Source organism: Pleurodeles waltl, chromosome 9, assembly GCF_031143425.1.
Source record: "Pleurodeles waltl isolate 20211129_DDA chromosome 9, aPleWal1.hap1.20221129, whole genome shotgun sequence".
NCBI lineage: Eukaryota > Metazoa > Chordata > Amphibia > Caudata > Salamandridae > Pleurodeles > Pleurodeles waltl.
Genome location: NC_090448.1, coordinates 816092372 through 816114069, shown reverse-complemented (window position 1 = coordinate 816114069; position 21698 = coordinate 816092372). Strand labels below are relative to the sequence as shown.

General features: G+C 43.1%; 1 protein-coding gene across 3 annotated transcripts in view; it reads left to right on the top strand.

Annotated features, from left to right (window-relative positions):
- Positions 1-5949, top strand: part of COQ8B (coenzyme Q8B) — a 115141-nt gene extending 109192 nt beyond the window's left edge. For all 3 annotated transcript variants that reach the window (XM_069208093.1, XM_069208095.1, XM_069208094.1), the window contains exons 14-15: positions 746-832; positions 5523-5949. In XM_069208093.1, coding sequence (XP_069064194.1) covers positions 746-832; positions 5523-5843 — 408 coding nt within the window. In that variant the 3' untranslated portion in view covers positions 5844-5949. The remainder of the gene's footprint in view (positions 1-745; positions 833-5522) is intronic.
- Positions 5950-21698: the final 15749 nt, after the last annotated feature.

Here is a 21698-nt window from a genome sequence, read left to right as displayed (position 1 = left end):
CTGAGCAGTGGCTAAAAGCGGCTTATCCAGAAATAAACAACTAAATAAATAAATCGTAATGTAGCTGTAAAGGCCTGCCCATATCAGATTGTGATTTACTCAAACTACAGGATTTTTGTACTGGCATCCCTCTCTCTTGATTCCTTCTTTGCTGGTGCTGCTAAACTGTGCCCTTGTGAGAGGAAAACCCATGTTTACTCTGGGTAGATACTTTAAATGTTTAGATTGTGTTGTAATATGACTGGATTATTGAGTTTAGTGCTACACTAAGCTCTTTTCAACGTCACTCACGATTTAAGTGATGAACATTTGTGTCTTGTCATGCATTTTGTCCATCTACTGTTGATGCAGTGTTTGTAATGTTTTCCTTTTAGCAATATTCTGGTTGTTTCAGTTATGATTATGAACTATTAAAAATAAAGTGTGCTTTTAGCTATAAGGGTTGATTCTGATATATTTCTAAATGTGAGTGTGTTTTCTTTACAACTGGGCTGTCTGTTTATCTTTAATGCCTCCTCACAAATATTACATTGTGATCCTCTGAGTAACTTCCTTCCCCTCTCACTAGTTCTTTTAAGAGATTTTAAGAGGTGAGTTTGCGTGTGATATGTGAAAGAAGGGCATCCCCTGGTCACAGCTGTGTTGTAGGATGGGCAATAAAGTTGAAAATCTGCTCAGACAGTTGGAATTGCTTGGTTTTCTAGAAGGCATGTACATAGATCTCTGCAATTTGCAATCCCTGCAGGTGGTCAGAGCAGCAGCTGATGGGGACAGGGCAAAAGTCCTCCAGAAATCTCGAGACCTCAAATTCCTTACTGGGTTTGAGACCAAGGTAAGTTTGCCTTTTTAAAATGCAGCTATTTTGGGCACGTGCTTACTCAAGAGGATCATTAATTCAAGAAAGAAAACAGTACATGATGGCTTGTAACATTATGTTTGGGGTATGTGAAGCAATAGATACATTTGCTGTACGTACTCCTGCTATCTAGTGTTGGGCTCGGACGTGTGCAAGTTATTTTTCTTCGAAGAAGTCTTCTAGTCGCGATGTATGGTAACTCCACCTAATGCTGGTAATGTGCTTGAGCATCTGCTCCATTGTTAGATTGTCTTTTTTCCGCTCTTTGATTCAGATATGTCTCGCTGAGCTCAGGACAATGCCTCTTGATGTTATCGTGGTGCATGTTCAGATCCTCTAGACTCTTCGGTGTAAGCAATCGTAGCATCTTCGTTTTTTATCAAAGTGTTGCGCATCCTTCGCTCGACTCTAAGACAAGACTGGGACCTTTCTGCATTCAACTAGAATGTTGGTCAAATTTGCTAGGGACTCAAATTTTTGAGAAAAAACAGTGTGCTTCCCTTGTTTACTACTGCCTATGTGGAAAGATCTAAAAAATTAAGGACTACAGCCGCTTTGTGTATAGTGAACTGGAAGATTGGAGTAAGACTGTATTCAAAACAATCATTTTATGGTTTACCCAGAAGTCTGGCATGATTTCTGTTTTTAGATGCTTTATTCATTTTTTATGTCTGTTATATATTTGTGAAGGTGAATATGTTGATTTATATATTTTAGGTTCTAATACACCTAATAACAGCTTATTGTGACACTTTGAGTAAAATAGAATAAATGCTGATTTATAAATATTTCTTCTTTTTATAACAGTGATTAATTTGTGTTTTCACTGTTGCAATTGTTTGCAGAATTTTTCCCTACTATATACCACATTTTGTGAATATTACATTGTTTTGCCCAGCTGTAGTGGGGTCACTAGGGTACACTGTTGATGTGGAAACCTGTACAGAAGCCACAATATTCGGCTTCAACCACCTTATCAGTGTTGAAACGCCCTCAAAACCTTCTTCGGACTCAAAGCCTTCCGAGCCAAAAAAAAAACTTTAGTGCTGCGAGGTCAACAGCTATCTGCGGAGCTGAAACACCTAGAGTAAAGGGCACCATCTTCCTCCGCCTCTGAGAAGAAAGATCAGCCCATCCAAAAATGCCTTCAGGATGAACTCGAAGCCTGCCAGCGGCAGATCGTGATAGACCTACAGACTGGTTTGATCCTCGTCCAGCCTCTCCCAAAGGCCAAAGACTCTCCTCTACACAAGAGGAAGCTGGTCTTTGAGGAGGCCCTTAACCAACTACTGGAGCCAGTGTCTAAGATCCCTTGGAGCCACGACCAAGCACCTCCTCCTGTGCCTCGTATCCCTCCAACTCACTTTTCTCCTCTTCTTCCTCCTGCTCCTTTGTCTTCCTTCACCACTATCACTTACTGTCAAAATGACCCATGGGATGATTATGATGTCAACTTCCCTCCCCACCCCGAAAAAAAAAAGAAAAATAAAATGATAAAGCGTCCCCCTCTGACCCTGCTTACATTAGGGACGAACTTCAACCTGGCTTCCCTTCTCAATCACACTGCACTTGCAAGCACACCAGCGCCCAAGGCTTGGGTGATGCCCCACCTCATGATGGAAAAAGATAGACACTGCGGGGTAATGTGTTGCTTCTCAGTCTGCCACCCATTACTGTATTGCCAATTCCGTTTCTTTGTTTTCTGGCATGAAAGGGCACACTGGGATGAAATGGAGGAGCTTCTTCAGCACCTCCGAGACCAGTACAAGAAGAGGGTACAAGAACGTATGCCAGAGGTTAAGCTCATCTATGTCACCACTATTCAGTGTGCCTCGATGCTGATGACACCACCTGCAGAATAAATTCCAGTGTTTTCGTTAACCAACATGCCTTGCTGCACGTTTCCAGCTTCAAGCCAGAAGCACAGCAGCATCTGCTCAAACTGCTCTTTGATGGGGAGCAACACTTCGGCCTGCAGAAAGACAAAATACTCGAAAAGATGGAGGTGGACACTGGTAATGCAAAGGCCAGGGAGGCATTACACACATCCTCCACCTGTGGCTGGTCACAGTATCGTAGAGGTGCTACAAATACCGCCGAAGCATCCATATCTTTCCCCAGACAGCAACAGCAGCAGACCTCTTCTCGGGGCTACTACAGAGGGTGTTGTAAGAATACCAACTCTAGGGCCAAATGCAGTGGCTTAGCCACCAAAGGGGCTGCCCCTGCAAAACAGTGACTTGCTTGCCCTCCCCCTGACCCCATAACGCCTGTCAGAGGACAACTACAGGGGTTTCTGTCCTGTTGGGTAGAAATCATCTAGGACCAGGGTGTTCTCGACGTCATAGACAAGGGTTATTGTCTAGGCTTTATGCACACTACCAAATGTCCCACCCTGCAAACACACCCTCTCCCCTGAACGTCGGCGCCTTCTTAAATAGAGGGTGCAGGCACTTCTTTGAATGGGGGCCATAGAGTTAGTACCTCTCCAACACCATTGCAAGGGAGCATACTCCCTGTTCTTTCTCATTCCGAAGAAGGACGGGTTTCTCAGGCCCATTCTTGACTTCCAGTCCCTCACCAAATACTTCCACACAGTGACACTCCTGGATATCATTCCTCTGCTACAGAACAGTGACTTCATGAATGCCCTTGACCTGATGGACACCTGCTTCAACATCTTAATCCGGCCTGCAGCCTGCCTCCAGTTCATGTAAGTGTTCAGCAATATCAGTTTGAGGTGCTACCCTTCCGGGTAACCACAGCACAAAATGTCTTGCCAAGGTAGCTACTCATCTCCGGAGGAATGGCTTCCCTTACTTAGACGACTCGTTGGTCAAGAGTCCAAAGAAACAGCAATGCTTTTCTCACACACAGAATTTGGCTACGTCAACCTGCCTTTAGAATGTATGACGATCCTTAGGGAGACGGACAGACCTACATCCAGAGCCTACTACACAGCTAAGTGGAACTTCCTTCCCAGATATATTGACCCTCTTATGGCCCCAGTCCAGGACATTGTCTGGTATCTGCTTCATTTGCAGAAGTCAGACCTTGTTTATCCTTCCATCAGACTCCACTTAGCTGTTGTTGCTGCTTACCTTCAAAATAGGGAACACGCCTATTCTGGGTTCCTGTTATCAAAGCACTTATGGAAGGGCTCAAAAGGGTCATTACGCTATGAGTGCCACCTGCCCTTGTGGTGAACCTCAGCAGTGTTTTGACCAGACATATGAGTCCTCCTTTCGAGCCACTCCACTCTTGTCCTTTACAGTTTTGTTTCCTGGAAAGTAGTCTCTCTAGTAGCCATCACCTCCCTCAGGCGTGTCTGTGAGCTTCAAGCTCTTACCCTCCAAGAACCTTTTTTCCAAGTACACAACAATAAGGTAGTCCTCAGGAGAAGCCCTAAATTCCTAGAAGTAGAAAGAGTGCTTCCTAAATAAGATGTCAAAAGAGCACTCATGCACTATATTGACAGGACAAAACCGTCCGTAAGACACATCAGCTCTTTGTCTCCTTTTCCAAACCGCGCAAGGGAAGTGCTCTCTCTAAAGCAGGAATAGCGCAGTGATTCGTCAAATGTATTCAAACAAGCTATGAAAAAAACTAAAAGGTCTTTGCCTATTATTCCTCATCCCCTTTTTGACCCCCCCCCCCTCCCCCCAAACCCACTCAACCTATTCCAAAAGGAGTAACTTTCCTATAGCAGGCATCTGCAATTCAGCTACCTGGTCTACTTCTCACACCTTCACAAAGCATTCCTGCATCGATGTCTTAGCTTTTCAACAAGCTTGTGTGGGCTAGTACAATCTCCAAACTTCTGTAGCATCCACTGCTTTGGAGATGACTGCTTTATGTGACTCAAACTTGTTAGAAGAAGAAAAACTATTTTCACAGTTCAGAGCCCAACACTAGATGTCAGTAGTGTATGCTCAGCATGTGAATCCACAGCACAACATGCCTCGGACAAATGCTTACAGGGTAAGTAACATTTTCCTCGCCTAATTTATTTATTGAGATCTTTGATTTAAATAGAATTTGGGGAGATTTGTGATCTTTTCTCGATGTCAGTTTGGGGTGGATATCAGGATGACTGAGGAAGTGAGCCTGCAACTGCAGCAAGGTATGTCCAAGAAATGACAAGGAAAAATAATACAGTACTCATGCTAGGATCCGTGACTTAATGGGTCTGCTTTTGTATTCTACCAGCGAAGAATGTAAGGAAAAAGGAAACGCTTATGATAACATGACAACCTTAATGAGATGATAGAGTTTGAATTCAAATTTGAGGAAAGTGAGACCCTGTGATATTTGTCTCTATATATATTTCTTATTTATAAGTGACCATTTTAAAGCAGTAGACTAAGGAGTAGGGGCCTTCTAGGGATTTATCTAAAATGTCATTGTAATACTGGTTGAGTCCATATGTATTGAAGGAGCCAATCTGTTCAGAAAAATACAATGAGCGTACATTCTCACTGTTGTAAGATTGTTTGCTAGTAGGTAGACCATAGAGGACGCTAGTTGATAATGCAAATGTTTCTTTAAAGATGTCATTAAATGTTGGTAATCAAATGTTTGAATGTTGCAGAATTCTTATTAGGGCTCACGAGGCTGCACCCTCTCATCGCTTAAGTAAATATGATTTGTCTTTATTTGTCAACAGGTGCTTGAAGAGGCGCATGTCGATGCTGTGATGATCTTAGGAGAGGCCTTCGCTGGCAACGAGCCTTTCGATTTTGGCAAGCAGAGCACTGCCCGGCGCATCCACAACTTGGTGCCAGTTATGCTGAAGCACCGTCTCACTCCACCTCCTGAAGAATCATACTCACTCCATCGCAAAATGGCTGGTTCCTTCCTCATCTGCACCAAGCTCAAGGGCGTGTTCTCCTGCAGGGAGATGTTTGAGGAGCGCTATAGGAAATACTGGGAGCGGGAGAGGCGGGATGTGATGCCCAGCCCTAGTGCTCTAATGGAGAACCAGTAAAAGACACAGGAGTATGTATCAACTGTGTTAGAGGACACAAAGCTATGTGTAGCAATATGTAAAGATAAATGAAACACATTTTATAAAAAAATATATAGAAATATGATTTCATTGTTTTTGTGGATAATTATACCCGATTCATTGTTTCTGTACGTCCTGCCCCAAAGCACATCCAGTCCTAACCTGTGGATATTTCAGTCACTAAGAATGCAATTGTTTCCTACATGTGTGAAAAGGATGCCCTGTGTTCAGGAACCTAATCAGGAGGGCTTTGTCTAAGGAGCCCTCCTGGAAGGAGGTCGGTGGCATATTGTGGAACTAATTTCTGCTTGAAAAATTGTCTTCCAGGCCGCATTATGGTACAGCCGTTCACAACTGTGGGAAACCCTCTTAAAAATTGGTCTGATTTTTGAGGATTGGAAACTGGAAATGGGTGGGGGGGTGTATCGTGCGGAAGATGAGCTAGACTGAATGAGTTATGACTGTGGCAAGGATTTGGTTCAGCTTTTTAACCGTCACAACAGTGTTGCAAAGAAACAATAGTTGAAAACAAATAGGCCTCCCAGGATATGAAATATTCTACATACCAGCTTTGTAAGAGCCCTAGGTAGAAAAAAGGTGGTTTACTATTTATTCAAACATCATCCCTACTTCACCTCCACATGACTGTTGGAGGTGTTTGCTGGAGCTGGTCCAGAGACTGGGGAAAGGGACTGACCTTCAGCTTTGCACTTTGAGCTTCCAGGTAGGACTCTGCAGAAAGGATGGAGGTCTGCAGTGAAGCAAAGCCTGCACTTCAGTCCGAAGAGAGATGGGAGAAAATGATCAGTCCTGATACAGTTATTCTTGGTCTCATGATTCAAGTGAGTCTGACATGTCCACTCTGAAGTCCACTTTACTTGGGAGGAGACAGCCAGGGGAGGAAGACCCTGGGCCTGCCATGGACTATAGGAAACTGTGAGCTTGTAGCTGCGCTGGAGACCATCGCCAAGTCCAGCTACTTTCAATATCAGTATCAGCTGGCAGTGTGGGCAGCCAACCAACTCCTGGTTCTGGTGCACCATTAGTGTCGAGCAACCTCACAACAAGGCTGCAGCTACTGCTTTTGGCTGGCTCAAGAAGAAGAAGCCTCAGCTGGAACTTCTTTTTTGCATCCTGTGATTAGGCAAGACGGCTGATAAGGTTTCTTTTACTTCTTCTTGCTGTGATGCTTTCTGCTTGCTGGCCACGTTGTCAACCACCTACAGCAGAGCACGAGCCAGCCTCAACCGCAGGTGCGAGGAGTAATCTGGAAATGGACCTGTCTTACAACAGCATTACTGACTGCCCATAGGAGGAGCCGGGTTCAGCACAACACCCCTGGCATCAGAGCAAAGTGAACCTTGTTTAACTGACCAAACATGTAGGAAAGGGCACTTACTTGGTGTCAAGGGCATGCACACCTAGAAGATAAACTGTTGCAGTCCATGATGTAGGGTGGCTTCAGACCTTGGCACCAAGTTAAGGAACTAGGCTTGTGCTGACAAAACTGAGTCACCAGAGCAAAATAGGATTGTGTTGCTGGAGGGACGTTGGCCTCTGTTATTTGGCACCTAGTCTCTTGTCCTGGCACCTGGGTCTTTCTGAAATAGGTTTTTCGTACTACAGGAATGTCTGTGGAACCAGTTACTTTCACATTAACTAACATTACAACCAGTACTTTTTAAAGTCTAGTGGTAGGTTATCAAAGATGTTGATTTTACTAAAACATTATTTGTATAATATAGTTCTTGTCAGTCAGCTCTCTTCATTTGACTGTTAGTGTGGCAGTCATTTTCTCTTCCACCACTACAGCATGGGGGCAGTGGGTCAGCCCACTTCAGTTACTGAGAGTGATTGCACTCTGTCCTTTTAGAAGAAACATATCCATATACTAAGAAGATCCTTTAAGTGCCAGAGTCAACTACTATGCAATGGGTGGTTTTTGAGACCCAAAATATTTTTGGTTTTAATCTGTTTCCTTGTTTTGTTTTTAAGATTAGGTGCCCAAGAACTTCACATGGAATCAAGGTTTAAAAAAAAAATATGATGAAACAAAACTAGCATTAAAAAGCAAAAAAGGTGGTGGCCAATGCCAAACATATTGGCTTTGCGAATGTGTTTCATGTGTGTGTGGGGGGGGGGTGCAGGGGGCATCATGTCTTTTTCCTCCACTGGCAAGAAGAGTGATCAAGACCACACCCGGTGGCCAAGCTAAAGTTTTCTTGGTGATGAAATCCATTGTCCCTTGTGGGAGTGATGCTCCCTTATCAGTTCTGGAGTCTCGTCATACCAATGTTGGCACTGGCATACTCAAACAAAAGGTGCGAAAGTTATACAAGACAGTTGCTGCCAATGATCGGGAATTCAGTAGCTGACCTAGACAAGGAGGGGGTAAAATAGAAACTAAAAAGAAAAAAGATTGAAATCCAAGTTAAACATTTAGAGCCCGTAGAAGTAGCTTTCAAATGCGCCTTTCCTATTCTGTTATATTGTTTGCAGGGACATAGAAGACAATACATTTCTAGGGATACGGGGGGAGAGCGACAGCCTTTGGAACTTTTCAATTGACCCCATACAAATCGCCCATTGTTTGCAAAATGCAGGCTCCGATAAATGTACACAATCATATAGTTTGGACGTGAAATAGGGAGAAAGGAAGGCATGTTGTCACAGTTTGATAGTATGTTTCATTGTTATTTACATTCACAAAGTATTTAGACCAAATGTGAAAAAAAACATGTTGATTAACCTTGCGTCTTCATGCACCAAGCAAATAAAGGTAGGTGGGAGAAAAGGAAGATTATACCCTTTGTGCCCCGCACCGATCATGCCTCGAACATTATACAAATTGAAACAGCACTAGAGATATCAAAACCCATCAGGTACAATAATTGTAAACTGTGGTCTGAAACCGTAGTTCTAAGAACACTTCTGCTCTTCTGTGCGTTCTTTGGCAGGTCAGCTCCACATCAGTCAAAACTGGAAGCATTTACAGTGAAGCTGCTTTTGGTGTTACACACTATTTAATACATGGGATTCAGTGATCCCTGTATAAACAGCAGTCATTAATTTCTATATAATCGGCTACTTCTGATGCATCAAGTCACCGATTATAAAGAAAAGACATCAGAACTCAACTATTATAAGGTTATTACAGTCCAGTTCTGACTCTCAATGCCTTTTGCCAGAGCCAGCAACCAAGGTGAAAGCCAGGTCAGGACACATAATTAAAGCAGCTGTTTAAAGCAACAAATGGAAAGTTGCTTTTCTTTCTTCTGCTCTATTTTAATAGCTCACAATGACAGAAGCACTGCACTAAGGCAGTGATTCTTAACCTTTTGACTCCTGAGGACCTCCACTGAATCACTACTGGAAGCCGGGGACCCCCAAGCAATTTGTGCGATTTAAATGTCAAACATGACAACAGTAATTCGCAAAAAATACACGAGCAAGTTCTCAGCAAACAAATACTCAAATTACTAAAGATCTAATTATTTTATATTGAAAAAATATCCGGTTGGCGCTGCATCTCAGGTGACTAACTTTTCAATGTTTGGTCTTATTTAGGAAAGCGGAGTCCTCAGGTCAAATTCTACATTTCCCAAGCTATATCATTTTTTATTTTTTTTAGGTACTTAAGATCTGAGAAGGCTTTTTCATAGTGCACTGGTTTAGAGTAGGGTACACTACTTTAGTGGTGAAGAGTAGAGGGGCGTGGAGTGGCACAGCATAGATTGCAGTGGCGCAGAGTGCTGTGTCGTAGGGTGATGTGGTGCATGGTAGAGTGGAGTGGTGCAAGATAGACTTGCGCAGAGTGCAGTAATGCAACGTGGAGTGGCAGAGTGCAGTAGACTGGCACAGAGTTGAGCGGTGGTGAGTAGAGTGGAGTGTTGCTGAGTAGACTGTCATAAAGGGCAGTGGTGTAGAGTGCAGTCGCATAGAGTACAGTGGTGCAGAGTAGAATGGAGTGGCATAGTGTGCAGTGTTGTATATTATATTCTTATGTACCTGCATATTTCATTTACAGACATTTAAAGTTTGTTGTGTGGTGGAAAAAAAATAGCATCCTAAAGCCTTCCACCACACCCCCAGTAGCCAGCATGATTGTCATATAAGTCCTCCCACTTTGAAGCCAAAGAAAGATAAACACCAAGCTCCACAGGAAGACAGAGTCTGTCATTTGACCTTGGTCTTTGAATGCACAGCAAGTGAGACAAGATAAGAACAATATTTAAAGGCCTGTTTACAGACATTGAACACTGGTGAAAGGATACAGTAAACAAGGGTTGCTCTACGGGAGGGACAAACTCGAGCTGGACAGCCTAAATCAAATACAGGTAGTAAATAGAAACCAAGCCAATGTGAGTTACAAAGCCAAAGGTAAGCAGTGGGTTGAGCACATTCACAGGGAAGCTTTCTAAATGTCCCCTAAAAGTCTCTAGCAAACCACACAACTTCGACCTAATGAACCCAGCCTTCAGCCTCATTCTATGGAACTCCTCTGTGACTTGCAATATCTTTATACAGTATGGCAGTGGGTACTTTATGCCTTATATTAAGAACTGTGTACTGAAAGTTATAACCTCATGCAAAGCTTGGTCAATCTGCACACTGAACCTCCATAGCCCCTTCTTCCAGCCCTGTGTACCATCCGCCACCTCTACTTCACAGCGTGAAATGGAACATTCATGATGAGTCAATCATGATACAGGTCAGAAGATTGACTAAAATATCTTTCCCTCTGTAACACAGATTAAAATATTTGCAGAATTACCACTTCCTTCATTGAGACCCAGAGACATCTGAGGTCTACTATGTACCTTTTTATTCCACATTGATGAAGATGTTGCACCATCTACCTCCTCTGGCCTAACCCACACATCAAACTAAGGTTTCTATGCCCATGAAATAAATGCTGCCACTACTCGGAGATCTGATGGACTATAATACAATATATCATCTAACCACTGCAACAGTCAAACTCTATCTTGCTCTTTAGAGCCTTATACAGACGCTCCTAAGGGCCACAAAGGCACTCACTGTATTGTGCTGTAACATTATGAATTGTGTGCAGATTTATGCAAATGCATTGATACGAACACTGTATTGCTGATGCCTGGGTTGGTTATCACCAGTGCCACTGGAATTATGCAATTGTGCGCTGCAGTGTTTATGGATTCGCTGCATTTGCCACAAAATTCCTCATCTGCTGCATAATCTGCAGATTTAAACAAAAACGGTTCAAAAGTTACTAAAAGCACAGTAACACGTTTTGGTGCACAGTAGAAGGCCCCTTTGCAAAAGCTGACTTCTAACCTCTCTTTTGCTTGTTGCTATATCTAGGTGTTAAGCTGGTACTAATGAGGTGAAACCTAAGCCCAGAGAGTGTTAACAAGTGTAAAAATGACAAAATAATGAAATACTATCACAAAATGTGTCATATTACTTTGCAAAATTTGCCTCTTCTTGCTGCATAACTTAGTCAAACCTACCACATAATTTGGCCCTTCCCTGCTGCATAATTCTAGTGGCCCTGACTATCACCAATGTGTCCTCATGTAACTGCTATTCTTTATTTGCCATTTTTTCTGTCTCTACTCATAAAAAATGAAATTAATTAAAAAAATATATAATAATACAAGTCAAACGAGAATGTTAAATACAGAAAAGATAATATACTTCAATATGCTTAAGTATGTAACAACAACATAACTAATGACGCTAGGCAAACTGCTCAAAATGAAACATGGCTTCTCCCGGTTAGCTAAGCTATAATCCAATCCTTCATTACTGAGATAAAAAACATTGGGCCCGATTCACAAAGGTAAACTTAAACATTTGATATAAGTTTAGACCAAACATCTAATTATACAATTTGTGGGAATTCACAAAGGGCATTTACAAGTAGTATCTTTACATCTGCAATCGGGCAGATCTCCTTTCCGTGAAAATGTTAGAAAGAGATACCCTTCAAGTAGCTGAATTGTATAGTGTTAAAAGGTAAAATATCACCTTCCCTGTTTCACTAAATGGTGTGATCCAAAGCAACTACAAATACTCAGGGCACAAGCCCTTAAAAAAAAAAAGGGGGGTGGGGGGGGGACTAACTAAGTTAGGCAGTTTGCAAGTGACATCACAACTCATGACATCATGGTGGGTGACATTGCACTTGGCATCAAAAAACATGACCTCACTGAAAGCGGCATCAGATCATAACACCTCAAGACATATGTTTATCAGGTGTATCATGAGTACATTGGAGCGCATTCCTATATTTAACAAGTTAGATTTTGCTTTGGGGTTATGCCAAAAAAGTTAGGCAACCTTGACACAAAATCTGGGCCTCAATTTATAAATGTATTTTTAAAGGCTGTGCCACAAAGAAATTGGCATAAAGGAGAAATGTGGCAAATCAGTTCTGCTTAATTGGTGCAAAGTCTGCATTTTACAATATCTTGTCGGCGTTAAGGCGTTTGCCGAAGAGATCTTTGTCTGCCCAATATATATCGGGGAATTATAATAATTTGTATGATGTAAAGCACTTGGACACCCTGTATTGGGCTGAGTGACACTATAAAAGAAATTTTAAAAAATAGTGGTATTTAAATTATTTGTGTAAATACTGGGTCAGACCAACACATCTGACTTTCTTACAGTACATACCTATCTCTTATATGAAAAAAGTGAAAACCATGTCTCTCTTAGGTACTTGTGAAGTTATAGCAAGCTGTGTGCTTTTGTTTCCTAAATAGCAGCAGGTGCGAGGCTCCAGACAGCTTCCAGCTAGAATAATCAAACAAAAGGAGGATTGAGGACCCCTTGATTTTAACCTTTGTCCGGGGCCAGCAGAAATTTTAAATCAGAATGGCGACCAGAAGGATTGAAAGCGCTTCTGAAAGTGTGTGCAGGCGCTTCTGAAAATACATCAGGTCCAATTCGCCACAACTTCCTGGGAGGATAGACTCCTTTCCAGCCTGGAGGAGTTTTCCTCATAATCCTTCAAGGCGGCAGGTGAGGGTAGGGGTGAGGATGGCAGGACAGCTATCAGCAAACAGGGTCATTTTAAGTAGCGCTGAGGGAGAGGGGAAATGCCTTTGGCCCCTTGGCGTCTCATCCCCCCCCCCCCCCCCAACCAACCAACCCTCGTCCCGCTCACTGCAAAATCTGGGGGTATACACCCCTTCCCCCACACTTCCTACGCCCATCATTGTTTGATCCTAGGCAAAACACTTTCTGTTTCTGTGGAACAGTACTTGGGGCGGATGTTTTTGCAGCGTGCACTATGAAAAAAAAAAAAGTATTACTCCTATGCCCCGTTTCATTTTAATCCCGCACCCTTTGTGGCCCACACAACTTCAGTGCTGTTTGACCCCGTCAACATAACTATCACCCGTGCCGCAGGTGCAGTGGCACCAGCGTCCGTGGCTGGTCCATTGATCCTCAATTATGTCTGTCCTGCCATGTTAAACTGGTGCTTCGGAAGGCCCATTGTCATTGTTTGAACTGGCGCCACTGGTTGTTCGCTTGGCTTGCATGGCAAAATGATTCGCCGCTTTTAAATTAAACTGACGGAATACTCGCAAAAATATTGATAACATATTTCAAACAACAGAAAAGTCGTTTTCACTGTTCTTTACATTAGAATATTATGCTGCACGGCTCCAGGCCAGCAGAGGGAGCTGCGTCACCTTAGAATGTGTGTTTAGGTGCTAAAGATTAACACAAAGGTCATTTTTTGCTGCAGCATTTTCGATGGTTTTCGTTAACTGGAACTCCTCATCACCGCCGCCTTTCCCCAGCTCTCATCCCGCCTCTAAAGCATCGCCCCTGTTCACAGCTCTACGTATTTATGGTCATAGCCCTAAGTTTTAAAGCATCGGCCGAGCTATGGTATACACACATCAGCTGTCATGTTAAAAAACAAACAAACAAAAAAAAACTTCAAAACTCTTGACATTTGTATTGTAATTGCATTTATATAGCACATATCACCCTTGACGAGGCGTTCAAGAGCTTTATGGCGGGTAAGGACCCTACTCCGTAGCCCAAAGTTGGTGTTTAATAAAGTGGTTATTGTTAATGATTATTGTAGATGTGTTGGTTTTGGGTTAGTTGTGAGCTCTATGTAAACTGAAGAATTTCTTCCATTTTCAAATGGTGATGTATTAAGTTAATAGGAGTTAAGTGTAATTATTTGAATGTGTTGATGCAAGTGGAAAAAGCTTAGTAAATAGGGTCGAGGTATTTCTATACATTCCATTAGATCTGTACCGGGGGGATTCAGAGTTGGTACTATTTATCACATTTGATAACATCCAATATTCGAGGGTATTGAATTTATTGATTGAGATAAATAGCACCTATTTCAAGTTTTTGGGGAATTGCATGCCGCCGAAGGAGGGCGACCCCCAAGCAAGGATCCACCCACTCGGCACCAGGGGTTAGGCTTTGAAGGAGGGATGGCCCCTTTGGCAATGGCCTAGTGCTATCCCTTTCCCCGGGCCACATGCCTTTCTGGCTTCCAAATATAAGCCCCTGTGACAAAAAAAGACATTTTGCAAAATGCCCTCTGAATGGCATGCTAGTAAGGGTACCAAGAAATTCAGAGATGTACAAATAACCAAAACTTCTCGAACAAGTATCTTGTAAGCTACTGGTAATCTCCAGCTACCTATAAGTAGTTCTCGACTATTGCTAAATGAGAGGCTTTAGTTTGGTTCAATTAATATGTGTATCCACAACAGAAAAGCATATAATCAAGACAAAAATGCATGCATTCTCAATACTTGTAAGCTTCCATTTAGTGAAAAATGGTTTATTTCCAAAACATCTTCAAAACTGATATTTGATCAATTATGTGGCACTGGAAAGATTTATTAGTCCTGTTTTGATTGTGGCGCAAAGGACATTATAGCTATGGTTGTTATGTATTGCCCATATAGAGGCATTCCACATTCACAAAGCCTTTTTGACATTACTGTTTGTCCCTATGCCTGATGAACTCAGGTTATCACTGCTCATAGCTTGCTTATGGATCTTGTTAGGGTGGTCACTAATTTAATCATGTGTGATGTGGTCACTACTACAACACATTAGTAGCTCAGGATGATTTTCATTCAGTCTAAGTAACTCCACAAAGAAAATGATGGAGACCCCTGAACTAACCACTGCTTCTAAATTCAGTATCTGGTGTACATTTCAGAAACACATAGATTTCCTTAATAGCCATTTTTTCACTTGTTATATTTTACCATACAAATTGCTCTATACTTTGTAACAATGAGAAAGCATTGTAAGGTAAAGCTCTGTTGTTGGCTCTGAGTTCTTAGAAAATCTATATATATTTTCTATCAGAAGGGTTTAGCAGACATAACAGTATATTGCTTTTGTAAATCTGCCATCGGGACTGACTGTACAGAGGAAAATGTCACAAATTAATGTTTTTATCACCCTTCTCAATATTTTTGTATTTAAACAATTGCATTATTTAGGAAAATCTTGAGGGATCTACATAAATAACGACTTGCTGTATTGAGAATCTTGTCCTTTTTTCAGAAATGTGATAGCTTTGCTGAGATCACCCATGGGGCTGACACCTCTTGCTACAACAACCTCATAGTAGGGTAAAAGCTCTAAAATTAGGAAAAATTGGCTACCTCTTTGAAAAATGCCAACATTGTGGTAATTGTTTTTTTTAATTTTTTTTATTCAACTCTGCGTGTCTGTGATGGCTCGGTAGATTATGATTTTATGTAGCAAACTTTGTGTTGATGTCATTTTTAGGAAAAACAGACTTTATTGTGCAGCAATTTTTTCCCATCCCCTAAAAACAAAATTTAGCTTAATTTTCTCGTTACTTTCTCCATCTCCTCCACGGGAATCCACAAACTTTAGGTACCCTTACAATACCCATGATGCCGGGAGAAATAGATACAAACGTGGCTTGGATACCTTATTTGGAAACAGTTATGAAGGTGTAAGCATAAAGTATCCCAAATGGTAACAAAAAGGGCTCATCAATAGGGTGTGGAAGAGCCTCAGCGGTTAGGGGGTTAAATGTTTGAGAGTTAGTACTATATAAACAGGAGGCAGGGAAGTCTTTGGGCAGTCACTTGTAGCCTGAAGTCATTGTTTTCACTTGCAGAAGCTCTGTGAAGTTTTTCAAAAACCTTGTCATTCGGTGCATGAAACAATTTGCAGCTTCACATATTCCTAATGAATAGTAGGTGTCCCAGTGCACGTCATGAACCAATGTTTTGGTTATTGCTCTTGTAATAATAAGGATGCACACTCATTCAAATGTAGCCGCATAAAAGATTGTGTCTTTGTGACTCATCTTGATTCGGACTTGAGCAATATGTCATAAGCTAACACACTCCGGCCTTTGCTTTCTCTGCCAAGACCCTTGCCTCCCCCAACACCTTTCCTCAGCCTTCCCCTATCACAATAGACATCATTAAAAACAACAGTTCTTCTTTCAGGGTCATTCAGTTACACATTTCATCACGTTTAGGGGATTCACAAGCACATCCACAAATGATTAATTCAAAGATAGAACGACATCAAAAAGTTTTAAATTATATAAAGAATTAAGCCCAACATACATGAAGGAAAAATAAGTCTCTAGATGGCCAGCAGCTTTTCGTTGCATGCCACCTGATTAGTTTTGGCTGGTTCCCTACCTCCTGCCTTACATTTGGGCAACAGGGCTTGTCCGCAGTCACTTCTTACCTGCCATTCGGAAGTACCCACACTCTGGTTAACTAGTGGCAGACTTGTCCTCTGTTAGTCATGAGTGAAGATGTATGTGGGGTAATAAGCAGTGGACACTGGAATGATCGCATTGCGATTCCTCCTTGAAAGCCAGTTAGCATTTGTTGGGGATGTAGATGAGTCCTTAAGCAGGATGTTTGGCTAGGATCGCGCCTGTGTCTGGAGTAGTACCCCAGAAAATAGAACTAGTAGGGCACCTGTGGCGGTCATCCCCCACAGCTCCCCTGATACTGTGGCTCTCCCACCAGTGGGTAGTCTCTTGGTACAGATCAGGTACCCCTGCCTGTACCCCCTTTTGAAGCAATCCAAGCTCTGGGGCTGGAAATAGGGCACCCTGGTCCTCCACCCACAAAAACCTCCCCACTTATACTTAGAAGGGACATGAGAGGCATTTCAACGCCTCACCAAACTGGGACCTGCCTGGGTCACTGCATAGCTGACCCCCCTTTCTGTCATCCCCCTCCCCCCCCCCCCCCCAGCAGTCAGGCACCAAGTCTATGGGTATGTGGACCCTTCTTTTAGCACTGGACACTAGTTTTGCTGCCACCATTTTTGCTAGACTTTAACAGCTGTTTGGCTTTCAAGTCCAGCTCTTTATGACATAGTTCATGAGCTAACAGGATTTTTCTCTCCTCCATGTAAAGTGTGGCTATCTGCAGCCTAAACGCCCTATCAGCTTCCTTGAACACCAGTTTCTCTGGGGACAGAGCTTGGCAGGACACAATGCTTTCCGCTCTGGGAGGGTTCTCCAAATCTAGAGCTAAGATATCCCTCTCCCCTGTGTGCTGCATCTCAGGACCTGCTTTCAGATCCTCTCCTTGCTCCTCCACATCATCCTCCTCATTCTGGTCCTCTGTTGCTGCCAGTGACCGATGAACTCTCCCACCTCCCAAGGCCCTCAGAGCTTTTGCAAGCCCCAACATGCTAGTGCCTTTCTTGGTTGAAAGTCCCCATTCCTTACAGAACTTCAAAAGCTCAGCCACCATGTAGCTCTCCAGTTTAGTTAATTCAAATTCCATTATTGCAAGTATGGTCACAGTCAGGTAGGATGACAGTACATTTGGGGGAAAAAAAAAGGTCTAGCAAGGTGGAATTTGAAATTCAAATTGGTCTTAGATGTGGAATTGTAGTGTACACCAAGTCACTATATGGCACTGCGCAAACACAAGTCCTTATCTCACTGCTGAACACCAATGTTAGGAATTGGGTTATTGGTTGACTGGAGTAGGGGCCATGATCAAGCAGCAACTACTTTCCTAGTCAGGGTAAGGGACAGGCAAACCCTAAATTAATCTTTGCCCACCCTGTTGTAGATTAGCACAGATCAGTCAGGCTTAACTTAGAGGCAGTGTGTAAAGTATTTGTGCAACACTTCAAACAGTAAAAGAGTGAAAACACCACACACAAAAATTCCACACCAAGTTAAAAAAAATAGTTCTGAATTTAAAATAAATCAAGACAAAAACGAAAAAGATCCAGTAGATAGAACTGGAGATATTGAATTTCAAAGTTTTAAGTACAAAAAGCACCAAGAAGCACAAAGTGCTATTGAGGCTTTCTGGCCGTGCCAGCCCAGGACAAAGTCAAAAGTTTAGGCCTACCACGATGGAGCATGGGCTGACTACAAGGACTCAGTGAGGCCTGCTGAATCAAAGTACCTTAAATCCTGGTTGCGGAGCATTGAGTGTATCCGTGTCAAAGATGTCGCACAGCCAGGTTAATTCATTGGTTCCGAGATGTGGCAAGGCTGCAGTGCGGGGTCCTGTTGCATTGATGTCGAGGATCTTGGTGACTGGGCTTATGATGCGAAGGCCGGTGTCGAGGATGCACTGTGTAGTTGAGGCAGTGCGTCAGTACCGATGAGCAGTGAAGCTGCAATATGAAGTTTCAACATCGTTGTCGAGGCTGCCATCGACGGAAAATGTAAGAAGCTTTCACTGGGAAAAGCAGTGCACAGTGTTAGTGCCGAAGGCAATGCATCAAATGCGGGATGTGGCAGTGATGTCTTTTGCGACTGGTCCAATCTACACAACAGCAATGCATCGGTTCTATTTGAGGACGCGCTGCTCAGCCAAAAAGATGTGTTGATTCTGCTCAGGGATGCATCGCTCAGCAGAGGATGGGTAAGTTCTGCTGAAAAAAACCTTAGGTCCACTTCAAAGCGTCCAGGACTAGATTGGCACCAGTTGGGAGAGTAGACTCACAGATAGTGTCAAGTGCAGAAGCAGGGCAGTTGGAAGTAGTTTGTCCCTTAGACTTCAGATGAGGAGGCTAGCCAGCTAGCTCTTGGAGTCACTATAGGTTCAAGTGATGCAGTTCCTGTCCTTCTCACCCAGTCAGGGAAGCAGCAGGCAGCAGGGCAGCACAGCAAGGCAGGAATCCAGCAAAACAGCACAGCAGTCCATTTTCCTGATAGAGTATTCACAGATCCAGAAGTGTACTGAAGTGATGGTGTTTGAGGTCCAGTTCTTCTACCCAGTGGTGCCTTTGAATTGGGGGGATTTCAAAGTCAGGCCTTTGATTTGCACAGAGGTCCTGCCCTTTGTGCCCTGGATCCAGACTCACTAAGTGGGGTTATGCAGCCCTTTGTGTGGGGACAGGACACAGGTTATTCAGGTGTAAGTGAGGGTGGGTCCAGCTCCACCCTCTGATCCTGCCAGGAGGGCCCATCAAATCGCACCTATGCTCCTGCTGTATGTGGCTGTCTAGGGGGAATGCACAAAGCCCAGCTGTCACCCACCCCAGACGTGATCAGAGTCAGGCAGCAGGCACAAAATGGCTGAAGTAAGAAAATTCCAAATTTCTAAAAGTGTCATTTTCAGCATTGCAATTTAAAACATGACTTCAGTATAAGGTAGGATTTTGAATTGTAATTCCAGAGACACCAAACTTGAATGACTCATCTCTTTCCATTTGGAAATTACACTTATGCACTGTAATAAGGCAACTCCAGTGTAATCCTATGAGAGATATATGCCTTGCAGTAGTGAAAAACAAATTTAAGAGTTTGTCACTACCAGTACAGGTAAAATATTAAGTACATAGCCTACTTTTTAAATACATTACACTCTGTCCTCTGGGCTGACCGGCCTACCCTATGGGTGACATATGTATTAAAAGGGAAGGTTTAGGCCTGGCAAGAGGGTTAATTGATCAGGTTGAAATGGCAGTTCACAGCTGCACACACAATGGCTCTGCAGTGGCAGGCCTGAGGCATGGTTAAAGGGCTACTTAAGTGGGTGGCACAATCCGTGCTGCAGGCCCACTAGTTGTGTTTAATTTACAGGCCCTGGGACATGTAGGGCACTATATTAGGGACTTATAAGTTACTTTAGTATGCCATTTGGTGATAAGCCAATAATACCATGATTTAAAGCAGAAGCACTTTATCCCTCGTTACCCGTGGTAAAGTGCACATAGTACTAAGGCCAACAAAAATGTATCCAGTAAAAATAGGAGGAGGAAGTGAAAATGTTTGGGAAAGAGTGCAGAAAGGAACAACTACCAATCTCTTTAGGGCCAGGTAAGTTTTGTTTGTGAAACCTTAGCTGATCACTGGGTTGTTGTAGCTCTGAGCATTCAGACTTACACAAAGTAGCAAGGATAACGCATTTAAACAGCACCAAAACAATTAAAGGAGTAAGAAACAAGTCACTCAAGAAAGTCAACACCAATTTATGAATATAGGTTAGATTTTTATGAATGCTTTTACACCAGAATGAAAAACTCCACATAGGGTTCAGGATCATAGATTTCACAAGGCATAGTAACTCGCAACTTTTCACTTAACTGCAAACATGCATTGGCAAATTCAGTGAACTTGACACTTGGAAAATTTTTCAACAAACACTTGAATAAGTGGTAATGTAGTTTCTTAGAATTATTTTGGGAGGCCAACACCAGCAGGAAGCCGGTCAAGGGGACCAGCAGGGATCCGAAGGAACAGTTCCCTCAACAAGAAAAGCAGTGTCCGGTTCCAGTGTCAGTGGTCCCTCCCCATTAACTTCTTTTGCAGTGCTCCTGATGCAAGGGATACAGGGTGCTGAAGATGCTCCACAGTCAACCGGGGCCATTCTAGGGCTACTCCTTGGTTCAAGGACTTGGTGAGACTATCCTGGGAACAGGGGTCGATATCTCTCGAAGTCCTCTTGAGTTTGGTAGAAGTTCAGTCACCCTGTTCAGCGGTTTCAAGGGTTGTCTTCTTTTGGTGATAATTTGCATTCTGGGTGACCTAGCTGCACTCACATGATTCTTCTGGGTCCAGCAGACTGGGGTGCATTTAGAAAGTCCTGGCTTGGTCTTGGGCGAGGAGCGACGATCCAGTGACCTCAACTACCAACTCACCAGCCAGGCTACCTCAGGTTTGTAGCCCTGTGCTGCGAACAGGAGGTCAGCCAACTGTTTCTTGGAGTCTCTTGTGCCTGGCTGGACAAAGGAGTCAACTTCTTAATGAGCAGAACACTGCAGGGACAGTCCTTTCCTTTGCTAACTCTGAGGTGCAGCAAGTGTAGTTCAACTTCGGTCTAGACTTTCTTTGCTGGGCTCTTGGTGCAGAATGTCAGTCCATCTTCGGTTCTCTTCTCCAGTCCAACAAGATTTGACTTCTGGGTGCCCATGTTATGCACAGAAAATAGCTTGATGGGAGGTTGCAGTCACCAGCCAATGCGCTATCAGGTCCCCTCCCTCCTGATGACTACTTCCTGTGAAGTGTGGTATCTTGCTATCCCAGAAGCCAAAATTCTGCCCAATTTCAGCATGGCAGAACTCCTCTCTCGACGTGCAAAGCTTATTAGCCCAACCCAGAAGTGTGGCTACCGGGGGCTACACACCCCTATAAAATAGTTTGATAACTGTTGTTTCCCTTGTGTCCCAATTGCTGGCCTACCAGCCTAAACCAGTGGTTCCCAATCTTTTGACTTCTGTGGACCCCCACTGAATCAATATTGGACTACTGCATCCCCCACTGACTCCGTACTGGAAAACAGGAGCCCCGCCTAAACATTGTCGATGATTTGAAATGCAAAACAATACACAAAAATACAGAATGAAGCATTCATCAAA